Below are 12,209 nucleotides of genomic sequence, written 5' to 3'. Positions count from 1 at the left end.
CCTCTAGGTATCTTTTGCTCACTTTCATGACAGTCATAGAACTTCATACTGAAGTCTTCACGCTGCTGTATGTGGTTAATAAAAGCACTTAGTAATGAGGAGGGAGAAAAGAAAAAAGGATATTCATATAATTCTTATCGCCCCAGAAGAGAACACTATTTGCCCTCTCCTTTCTGGCAAGCTCTGTAGTTCTGTGCATACAATAAAGGAAGAGTCACTGGGGATGCTCCTAAAGCAAGACTGTTTAGAGCACAGAGTAAGTTAAGTGACCAAGCTGGGCAAGTACTCTGACCCCACTGTATTCCTATAACTAAGCACTCTTCTTCAGAATGTCTCGACCATCACCTCACTTCTTTGCTTAAACCTGAACTAAGCTCAGAACAACTTGGCACATAAATTCTTTGTGTTGAATTTCAAAAGGATTACCTTTCTCTCAAGTTCCTTGGTAATTGCATCCAAAACCACCTTATGGTGTGCAAACACTAGAAACTTCTCTCTTCCACTTTCCAGAAGGTCCAGGATGTATTCACTGCATTCGATAATGACAAGAAAATAGATTAAACACAAACTGATCAATTGAGATTAATTGAAGAGGCCACATTGAGAACAGATAACTTCAAGGTACCTGCCCTCCCCAGCTCACCCACTCCCTTGGATGAGAGCTGACCTCTGCCCGCCTCCCTCATATGAACAGAAGTAAATGAGCAGCGGCAGTGAAGCCATCTTCTGCCATGTGCAGGGAGAGCTCTGTACTTTTAGCCATCTCACATACGTAAATAAATGGAAGTTTTCTTATGCTTCATTAGTCTTGGGCATGTTATGGACACATTCTTACTAACAGGGGTCATGGAAGATAATTAACAGTTTTAACTTAAGCTGCTACTTTAACGATAACCTGTTTTCAATACAAATATGCAAAGTAAATGTGAAATACCTAGGTAGTGAGTTCAGGGATTCTTTTTTTTTTGCAGGGGGAATACTGGGGATTGAACTCAAGTGCACTTGACCACTGAGCCACATCCCCAGCTCTATTTTGTATTGTATTTAGAGACAGGGTCTCATTGAGTTGCTTAGCATCTCACTTTTGCAAGGCTGGCTTTGAACTCACAATCCTCCTGCCTCAGCCTCCCAAACTGCGAGTGCAGAGATTCTTGACCGTATGAAAGTTTCTGGAAGCTTACTGAGATGTAAATAGCAATACTTAAAGAGACATTCAGGAAAGACTCTCCAGCTCTCTGCCACTTATACCTCAGATGACAGAGCCCACAGTTAAGTCTGTGGTGACTAAATTATCCAAGTCTAAGAAATATGGTGGAGAGGATTTCATTTGCTTGGTCTTCTTTTACTTCTTCCTATATCCACTATGCTTAACTTATCTTAACTTCCTATTTCTTATCTTTAAGCCCTGGCTTAAAGGAAGCTGCTGCGCCTGGGGAGCTACACAGTAGGGAGTCACCCAGTCACCAGATCCTCACTGGGCTTGCCCACAGAGAGTTCATAACCCAAAGAAGAGGAAAGCCAGCACAGGTGACCACTGCTCACAGTGCTGGGAAAGTGAGCTCCCCCGGTCACAGGAACAATTGCCCCACCTGAGGTCATCCTCAGACAAGGGCACAAGAGCATGTCTGGGGCCTTCCTTAAGGAAGGGCAAATCCCAACAGCTTCCTAATACCGGCAGGTGTGGAAGGGTACGACTGTCCTCTAAACACCCAAGAATTATTTTCAAATAATACTACGATGGACCAAGGTTTGAGTTCAACTCATGAACTGATGAACAAACCAAATCTACTTAATTATTTTGAGAGACATAAAATTTGCCATGATATAAGTAAAAAAGTTTGTTGTTACAGAGCCAAGAGTCACAGGGCCATGAAATCACCTTGGTAAACCTACAAAAACCTCTGGCCCCAATTTCCCTAATGCCTTTCTCCTTCCACATCTGACACGATTATTGCTCTCACTACAAATCCCTCAGTTACCAGACTAGAACTATCTGCTGCCCACAACAAGCTGGTCTGTTATACTAAAGATGCCCATTAAAGTGAAAACCAACAACAGCAGGGGCGGGGGCAGCAAGCAGAGGGAACTAAGGGTTTTTTTTTTTTTTTTTTTTAATTTACAGTCTAATTTCCACTAACCAGATGTGTGACTTGGAGTCCCAGTGACTTACAGGAGATATACTCTGCATTTTAAAAACAGGGCCAATGTGATTTATTGTACCAATTCTACAGAGATACTGTAAATGTGAAATGATTTAATACAGGTAAAATGGTTTGGAAACTATAAAACACTGTACAACTCATCACAGGAATTTTGAAGAAGTATGTGTAAGGTATGGCCAAAGTAAAAGGCGAGATGGTAAAATGCCTTGACTTAAAACTCTAAGGGAGCATGTGGCTGTCGGCCCTTTGCCTCCGGAGAGAGGCACCCACAGACCCTGGATTTTGTAGGTCACGGGCTGAGGGAACCAGGCGGAGAACTCACCTCCTCACCCCGTTACTCAGAAGCACGCGAGAGCAGCGCGGTGGGGGAATTCAGACTGGTTTCTGAGAGAGACGTTTCCAGGCCATTAAAAACCACATCTGGAGTTCATGAGGCTTGTAACAGGATCATAAATGGAAAGGATAGCGCCCAGGGGTGAAGGGGAGATGGTCAGCAGGCCTCCCGTGGGACAGCCTGGCTTTGAGTGAGGTAGGGACTCCCCCTACAGTTAAGGGCAGGGACCCAAGGGCCAAGGGAGAGTGTGGGCAGGGGTGTGTTTCTCAATTATCCATCCGTCTCAGTCTCCACAGCCAGACTGGCTCCACTCGACCCACACAAAATTCATTTTGATTGTAATTTAATCACTTGGGCTTTATCCTGCCAGAGCTCCACATGAATGTTAAACAAAAAAAAAAAAAAAAAAAAAAAAAAAGGAAGAAAGAAAACCAGGCAAACTGCACATCATTAGAATTCCCTCAAGTTACCAACAGGGAAATCTGAACATGAGTGGGCTTTTGTTTCTTTAAGAAAGGCAGACAATTGAGGTGTTTTTTCTTTTTTTAAACCCAGTGAACCATTCTAAAAATAGAAATTATTACTTCAGCTTTAGTTTAGGCAGAAAGAGAACTAAGTGTGACAACGGCCACTCACTCTTTATCTTTTGAACAAACTTAGACTTTTGTCCTTTTTTTTTTTTTTATAATGGCTGAAACCTAATGTCTTTGGAGACCAGAATATCCCCAAAGGCTGCTTCTCCCTCTAATTGTTCTCCTAAAGGCAAGTGACCACAGTTCTTCAAGCAAAAGAAAAACTTTGCCTTTTCACGTGTGTCAAGTCCACCCTCCTTTTAAGTAACCCCAGTCCACTTGGGTCAAGACAGGCTCTCTTGGGGACTCCAGGCGCAGCCTGCTGTGGCTCTGGTACTGGGCGACTCACGTCTTGAGGGTGATGAGGCCACGGGCCTGAAACTTGTTTTCAAGGCAGCTATAATTCCAATCTCTGATCACTTCTTGGCAGTAAAACCATCCTGGCAGACTGAGGGAATAATTTTTTTTTTCTTTTAAGACAAAAGAGAGTGAAAAGAAAAGGACAGGTTGACACACGGTGACTACTTACATGACACATGGGATTTTCGCTTCAGCCGTTCTGTTGAAGAAGACAATGAGGGCTTCTTTCTGCTGCTGTTTCTGTGGAAACGGAAGTTGAGAGCTTCAGCTCCCACCCAGGGGGCTCTGGGATAAGCTGACCCAACTACTGCTACCCAGCTTTACCGATCTTCACCCCCAGTCATCGAGTCAGAGACCCCAGACTCTGACTGACTTGTTTCCTCTGCCAAGTCCTAGGGACTGCCTGGGCTCTGGCAGAGTCAGCATTATACCTACCTGTCATTCTCTGAGAACTGCTGTAGAAATCCAAGGAGACAAGGAATATAAAAGATCTTTGGGAAGGCATTTCAGGGGGGGCTTCACCGCACACATCAGACTCATGGGATCCGCTGAGATGTGACCACTCACACCTATTTACTCCAGGGCAGTGACAACTACATGTGGCTTTTGCCCAAATTAATTTTTGCCCCCTCATTTTCTTCTGTCATGTCATGTCTGTGCCCCACTGACCACCAGGCTCACCTCTGTCCACAACTTACTAAAATCAACCTCATCTGGCCTTGACTGTTGAAAAACCATTTCAAAACCAGTACTCCTGTGTTTTTAGTCTGCCTCCCATAGAAGGGACTTCCCTGCCTGGGAGAAGAAACCATGCTCTCTCTACGATTTATATCTAAATGGATCCTAATAAAGAGTGCCAAATACACATATAAAGGTGCTAACACAGGGGACAGCTGTGATCACTCTGACCTCCCAGCAAAGCTCCTCTTACCACAACTGGTAAGGCAGTGCTGTGGTCCTTTTTAGTGAAGTACTACTCAAAGAGTGACTGAAAATAACTTAAAGTTTCAACTAAAAATGATTGGCAAAAATATAATACTGCTATGTGAGAAAACACAATAGTCCTTAAATACCATATTTTAGCCAGACATGGGGTGGTGCATGCCTGTAATAGCAGTGACACGGGAGGCTGAGGCAGGAGAATTGCAAGTTTGAGGCCAGCCTGGGCAACTTTGCCAGACTCTGTCTCAAAGAATAAAAATTAAAAGGTCTGGGGATGTAGCTCAGTTGTAGAGTGTCCCTGGGTTCAATCGCCAGTACTACCAAAAAAAAAAAAAAAAAAAGGGATTTTTTAGCTTCAGCCGCTCTGTTGAAGACAATGAGGGCTTCTTTCTGCTGATGTTTCTGTTGAAAGGGAAGTTGAGAGCTAAACAAACAAACAAACAAAAACTATGCTTTAAAAGAACACTTAATAATACAGAAAAGTCTTCCTGGAAGTTTTATGATTTTTTTTTTTTCCCCACTTGATGTGTGTTTGTATGATCCTGCTTTTAAAATACAAACATATATATATATATATATACACATACACACACACATATAAAACTTATTACACAATAATGTATCTTATACTATATGCTAAAATTATGTGATAATATATTTTTATAATACAGCAATAAAACAATAACATTTATGTATTACTTACTAAGGGCCAGAGAGTGTTCTAAGATATATAAGTGCATTAACTCATTTAATAATCCACATTGCTATGAGGTATATTATCCCCATCTGCAGAGATGAAGAAAGTGAGGCAAAATGTCAAGTGATCTTGTTGCACTGCTACTAAAAGCTGGGCAAGTGCTTGACCACTGAGTGATATTTCTCAGCCCTGTACTATCATATTTTGAATGTGGGAGAAATAATAGCTTTATCTTGCCAAAAACAAAACAAAACAAAACAAAAAACCAACCTTCATTAATGATCTCACTTCTTTTGCTAGCTACGGGCCAGGAAATTTTAAATAACCTGAATTCTTTGTACCTGCCGCCTAGACTTTTATTAAATTAGATCCACTGGAGTTTTCAAATTTATTTTCTATGTTGGAAATTTGAATGGATTGCCAAATGACAAGGGTGAACTGATATTGCCACCAGGAAGTCTGTGTGGACTTGCTCTATTTTTCTGCTTCTGGTCTTGCTGATCAAAAAATGGCTTTAGACAAAAGATGATTACAGTCAGCTTTCCTTAGCCTGTGAAGTGCTATCTATTATTTCAGCTGACAAATGAGAAAAAGCTTTCATTATAACATTACATTTTATAAATTGGCACTTCACCTTGGCTTCTGTGACTTGAAACATTTTTTTTTTTTTTTAACGTCCTCCTCCAGATGGAAAGATGTGAAGAACAAAGAATTAACTCCCGACAGGCTGATCAGCAGGGCTCAGCAGAGCTCCAGGGAAATGGGGCTAAAAAAAGTAGGGGCTGGGGTTGTCACTCAGTTGGGGAGTGCTCGCCTAGCAGCACTGGGTTCCATCCTCAGCACCACATAAAATTAAATAAATAAAGTAAAAGTATTTAAAAAAAAAAAAAGTAGCAACAAGAACTTGTGTGTGTGTGTGTGTGTGTGTGCGTATGTGTGTGAGAGAGAGACAGACTAGTGTGTGTGGGGGGGGTGAGCTTCAGTAGAGGACAGGGCCTCCTTATTTGACTCAATCAAGAAAGCACCATTACCCAGTTCAACTCTTTCGGCCAGGGTTTGGAAGGGATGTCTCTGGTCATCCAGTCCGACCCCAGCCAATGCTAGCTCCAGTCTCTGCAGGAAGTGAGGGCGATGCTCCTGCTTGGATTCATGGGTTACAAGTGCACCACATCAGTGGCTTTAGAAGCAGAAAGTTTTCAATGGTTCAAACCAGAAACCCCACAAGTTCACTTTCTACTCGAATCCATTATAAAAATGAATTTATATTAAAGAATACAAAAGGGCATCAAGATTTCAAGGACTTACTATCGAAAAGAATTTAGTATCTGGTTTTAGTAAGACACTGAAGGGAATCTGTACCGACTCAATTTCTATCTTTCAGACAGAAGCAATTTGTCTAAGACTCCAGGGAAGCAGACGGCAACTCTCAAGTGCGGGATTGAGAAGAGCACTGGGCTCTTTCTCAGCTGGAGTCTTAAAAAATGACACTGCAATTTGGGCTTTATTTTCATAATCTGCAAAACAAAGTAAAGACTCCAGGGAGTTTATAAGACAAAGATGATAATCACACAATAGGCAGGACCCTGAGCAACTGGCTCATTCTTATGTTCTTCCTCAGCACAAAGGCAGGTGTGGCTCCCCTTCCTAGATATAAAAATATTAAAACATCCCCCAAATTTAAGGGATCAAAAGTTGTAAAACACCCAACAGTCTTCATTTTCATGGCTTACCTTAACTTCATATCACCAATAAACTCTAATATTAAACTTTCAGGTTGCATCTGAAATCATTTTGGAAAGAGTCACTCACGTAACTTGAAAAACTATACAAACAGCAGGAGTTTTAAAAATGTCTTCAAACCCTGCTGTACCAAGTACAGAATTCCCAATGCTTGTGTTTTTCTTTTTCATCTTGGCTGTAATACACAATGCTTCCCAGCTAGTAAATGCAACTTTCCTTCTTGATTCAAATGTTCACTAATTGCTTTTTTAGTTGTCTACAGTGGCTGTTCCCAAACTGGCTTAGGAGGTGGGCCAGGTACAAGCAAGGGTATTTTCTGGGGATTCCCAAAAAACACAGATAGACTTCCTTCATCCCCACATACAAAAGGAGCAACTTTACTAGCAAACGACAGCATTTTTTAACTATTCAGATCTTCACATCAGCTCATGTCTGAATTTTTTTGAAATTTTTTCCATTAATATAATAGACTTACTGTGATAGGTGGGTGTGGTGGCACATGCCTATAATCCCAGTGACTCTGGAGGCTGAGGCAGGAGGATTGAAAATTTGAGGCCAGCCTGGGCAACTTAGGAAGGCCCTAACCAACTGAGCAATTTAGCAAGACTCTGTCTCAAAATAAAAAAATAAAAAGGACTGGGGATGTAGATCAGTGGTAAAGTAAAAAATAAGAATAATAATATAACTGTACAAGAAAAAAATTGAGAAAAAAATTCCACGCACTAAATTTTTTTCTTATTTTCTTTCTTTTTTGCAGTGCTTGGGATTGAACCCAGGGCTTCATGCATACCAGGCAAGCACTCTACCAGTGAGCTACATTCCCAGTCCCCATTCACTGAATTTTTATCTCAATCAGGAAAGGACCTCCAAGATTGATTTTAGCAATACAGTACCTGGTTCTACTGAAATATAATTTGAGAACACAGTTCTACATGTCCATGTCAGTTCTTCTGAACTTTGAAAACTTCACAGCAAGGAGATTATGCTTGCTCATTTCCTTGGGACCATCCAGATTATCATATGTAACACAGCATAAATTAAATGGTGTGACAATTTACGAGCGCATCTTCTATCCTATCGTTTCTTAAAACAGTTAGTTTTGCCCATGACCTGATAAAATAACACTAAAACATCACACATATTATTTGCTGTCATTCTTATTTCCTTTGTAATATCCCAGAGGGCTGAGATCTCATCTGTGTTTAAGTTTCTTTGTATGGAGCAATATCAAGCCCAAGTAATGCTTTGTGATTATGTCAAAAATTATACATTATCGTTACTTTCTTGCCAATGAAAATTACAAAGTTTTATCCCAAGAGGACAGAAATGAAAGAAGTATGGATAACATAGCACTTAGTAAAGTGTGACACTGGAGACGAAATAAAAGTATTTTGAAAAGATGAAACACTACAGTGGGAAGGGCCCTAATCACAGGGTAAAAGACTTGGTTCTAGCCTTGGTGCTGCTGTGGAGCAGCCGTGAGACCGTAGGCAAACTGCAGCCTCTGTGAGCTGTTCTCCTTCTCTGAAAAATGGGGGTGTCAACTTCCTATCATAAATAGCTGTATATAAGTAGGATTAAAGTTTAAAGTCTTAGCACACTCCTGCATCCCAGCTACTTGGGCGGTTGAGGCAGAGGACCACAAGTTCAAGTCCAGTCTGGGCAGTATTTCGTCAGACCTTGTCTTGAAATAAAATTTAAGAAGGGCTGATGACAGCCAGCTTCTCCAGGTTCTCGGAACGGAACTGGCCCGCTAGTGAGAGCCTTTCTGACCAGAACAAGCTCCGAGTCCCGGAGCCCCTGCAGCGCAGCGTACTCCGGCAACGAACCAGCGGAGAGCCGCGATCCGCAGGCAGCCTCTGGGATTAGGGCAGGGCAGCCAGAGACCTCTTCAGGCGGCTCTGCCCACTCCGGCTGCAGGCTCTCTTCACGAGGCCATCCAAGATGGCGGCCTAGAGGGAGACTGCACCCCCGGTCGCTCCAGAACCCAGGAGTTAAGAAGGGGAGGCATTGAGAGACTCGGACTGAAATAGAGCCACGGGTGAGTCTGCCCACTGGGTAAAGCTCGGCCAGGGTGGCAGGCCCAGATAGAGGTGGCTTATCGGAGCCGGGCAGGGCAGCTAGAGTCATTCACAGGCAGCCCTGCGCACTCCAGCGGTGGGCCCCGCCCACACAGCCAGCTTCTCCAGGTTCTCGGAACGGAACTGGCCCGCTAGTGAGAGCCTTTCTGACCAGAACAAGCTCCGAGTCCCGGAGCCAGTGCAGCGCAACGTACTCCGGCAACGAACCAGTGGAGAGCCGCGATCAGCAAGCAGCCTCTGGGATTAGGGCAGGGCAGCCAGAGACCTCTTCAGGCGGCTCTGCCCACTCCGGCTGCAGGCTCTCTTCACGGGGCGATCCAAGATGGCGGCCTAGAGGGAGACTGCACCCCTAGTCGCTCCAGAACCCTGGAGTTAAGAAGGGGAGGCATTGAGAGACTCGGACTGAAATAGAGCCACAGGTGAGTCTGCCCACTGGGTAAAGCTCGGCCTGGGTGGCAGGCCCAGATAGAGGTGGCTTATTGGAGCTGGGCAGGGCAGCTAGAGTCTTCCCAAGGTAGCCTTCCACACTCCGGCAGTGGGCTCCTCCCACACGGCCAGCTGCACGGCGCAGACCCACAGTGAGAGCATTTCCGCACAGAGCCAGTTCCAAACCGTGGAACCAGTAGGGGGCTAGGGGCAGTTTTCTTCGGATGAGCTGCTTTATCAGATTCCTCCAAGACATCTGGCTACTGAAGGCTGGGAGGTGATACACTGGAAATCTACCAGGACACTATAAGCCAGTAGCGGAAAACTGCAATATCTCAGGGTCCCACTGACAACTGACCAATATGAGAAAACAAGGGAAGAAAATGTCCCAAACAAACCTAGATACTACATCAATAAAACCCAATGACAGCACAACAGAAGAAATGTCAGAAAGGGAGTTCAGAATGTACGTAATTAAAACGATCAGGGAAGCTAATGAGGAGATGAAAGAGCAAATGCAGGCATTGAAGGAGGAGATGAAAGAGCAAATGCAGGCATTAAATGATCGCACCAATCAACAGTTAAAAGACCAAATACGGGAAGCAAGAGATCATTTCAATAAAGAGTTAGAGATACTGAAAAAAAACCAAACTGAAATCCTTGAAATGAAGGAAACAATAAACCAAGTTAAAAACTCCATAGAAAGCATAACCAATAGGATAGAACATGTGGAAGAGAGAACCTCAGACATTGAAGACAAATTATTTAATCTTGAAAGCAAAGTTGGCCAAACAGAAAAGATGGTAAGAAATCATGAACAGAATCTAAAAGAATTATGGGATATCATGAAAAGGCCAAATTTAAGAATTATTGGGATTGAGGAAGGCTTAGAGAAACAAACCAAAGGAATGAACAATCTATTCAATGAAATAATAACAGAAAATTTCCCAAATCTGAAGAATGAAATGGAAAACCAAGTACAAGAGGCTTATAGAACTCCAAACATACAAAATTACAACAGACCCACACCAAGGCACATTATTATGAAAATACCTAACATACAAAATAAAGACAGAATTTTAAAGGCCGTGAGAGAAAAGAATCAAATTACATTCAGAGGAAAACCAATAAGAATATCAGCAGATTTTTCAATCCAGACCCTAAAAGCTAGAAGGGCCTGGAACAACATATACCAAGCCCTGAAAGAAAACGATGCCAACCAAGAATCTTATACCCAGCAAAACTTACCTTCAAATTTGACGATGAAATAAGATCCTTCCATGATAAACAAAAGCTAAAGGAATTTACAAAAAGAAAGCCAGCATTACAGAACATTCTCAGCAAAATATTCCATGAGGAAGAGATGAAAAACAACGATGCAAATCAGCAACAGGAGGCGCTAGCCTAAAGGAATAGCCAAATAAAGGAGAAACCAAATCATGTCAAAAACAAATATGAGTCAATTGACTGGGAATACAAATCATATCACAATAATAACCCTGAATGTTAATGGCCTGAATTCATCAATCAAAAGACACAGACTGGCAGATTGGATTAAAAAGAAAAATCCAACAATATGCTGCCTGCAAGAGACTCACCTCATAGAAAGAGACACCCATAGACTAAAGGTGAAAGGATGGGGAAAAACATACCATGCACACGGACACAGCAAAAAAGCTGGAGTATCCATCCTCATCTCAGATAATGTGGACTTCAAACCAAAACTAATCAGAAGGGATAAAGAAGGACATTACATGCTGCTTAAGGGAAGCATAAATCAGCAAGACATAACAATCATAAATATCTATGCCCCGAACATTGGCTCATCCACGTACGTCAAACAAATCCTTCTCAATTACAGAATTCAAATAGACCATAACACAATAATACTAGGCGATTTTAACACACCTCTCTCACCACTGGATAGATCGTCCAAACAAAAATTGAATAAAGAAACTACAGATCTCAACAACACAATCAGCAATTTAGACTTAACGGACATATATAGAATATACCATCCAACAAAGAACGAATACACTTTCTTCTCAGCAGCACATGGATCCTTCTCTAAAATAGACCATATTTTATGCCACAAAGCTACTGTTAGCAAATACAAGAAGATAGAGATACTACCTTGTACTCTATCAGATCATAATGGATTGAAATTAGAAATAAATGACAGAATAAAAAACAGAAACTTCTCCAATACCTGGAGACTAAATAATACACTATTATATGATGAATGGATAACAGAAGACATCAGGAGGGAAATAAAAAAATTCTTAGAAGTAAACGAGAACAAAGACACATCATATCAAAATCTCTGGGACACTATGAAAGCAGTACTTAGAGGAAGATTTCTTTCATGGGGTGCATTCAAAAAAAGAAGTAGAAATCAACAAATAAACAACTTAACACTACAGCTCAAAGCACTAGAAAAAGAAGAGCAGACCAATACCAAAAGTAGTAGAAGACAGGAAATAGTTAAAATCAGAGCCGAAATCAACGAAATCGAAACAAAAGAAACAATTGGAAAAATTAACAAAATAAATAGTTGGTTCTTTGAAAAAATAAATAAAATTGATAAACCCTTAGCCACACTAACAAAGAGAAAGAGGGAGAAAACTCAAATTACTAAAATTCGGAATGAACAAGGAAACATCACAACAGACACGAGTGAAATACAAAACATAATTAGAAGCTATTTCGAAAATTTATACTCCAACAAAACAGAAAACCTCGAAGACATCAACAAATTTCTAGAGACATATGAACTACCTAAACTGAACGAGGAGGACATACACAACTTAAATAAACCAATTTCAAGCAATGAAATAGAAGAGGTCATCAAAAGCCTACCAACAAAGAAAAGTCCAGGACCAGATGGGTTCTCAG

The 12,209-nt window shown here is 41.7% G+C and overlaps 1 protein-coding gene across 4 annotated transcripts in view; it reads right to left on the bottom strand.

The window, feature by feature from the left end:
- Nucleotides 1-12,209, bottom strand: part of Smarcal1 (SWI/SNF related, matrix associated, actin dependent regulator of chromatin, subfamily a like 1) — a 66,939-nt gene that overhangs the window by 17,305 nt on the left and 37,425 nt on the right. For all 4 annotated transcript variants that reach the window (XR_007107699.1, XM_047544658.1, XM_047544655.1 and 1 more), the window contains 2 exons: nt 3,598-3,668; nt 427-529 (listed from right to left, as the gene is read on the bottom strand). Coding sequence is in view for 3 of the 4 variants with exons in the window: in XM_047544658.1 (XP_047400614.1) it covers nt 427-529; nt 3,598-3,668 (174 nt within the window). In the remaining variant the exon portion in view is untranslated. The remainder of the gene's footprint in view (nt 1-426; nt 530-3,597; nt 3,669-12,209) is intronic.

This window comes from Sciurus carolinensis, chromosome 3 (assembly GCF_902686445.1).
Source record: "Sciurus carolinensis chromosome 3, mSciCar1.2, whole genome shotgun sequence".
Taxonomy (NCBI): Eukaryota; Metazoa; Chordata; class Mammalia; order Rodentia; family Sciuridae; genus Sciurus; species Sciurus carolinensis.
Note: the sequence above shows the minus strand (reverse complement) of the source record. Positions and strands in the feature narration are given on the sequence as shown.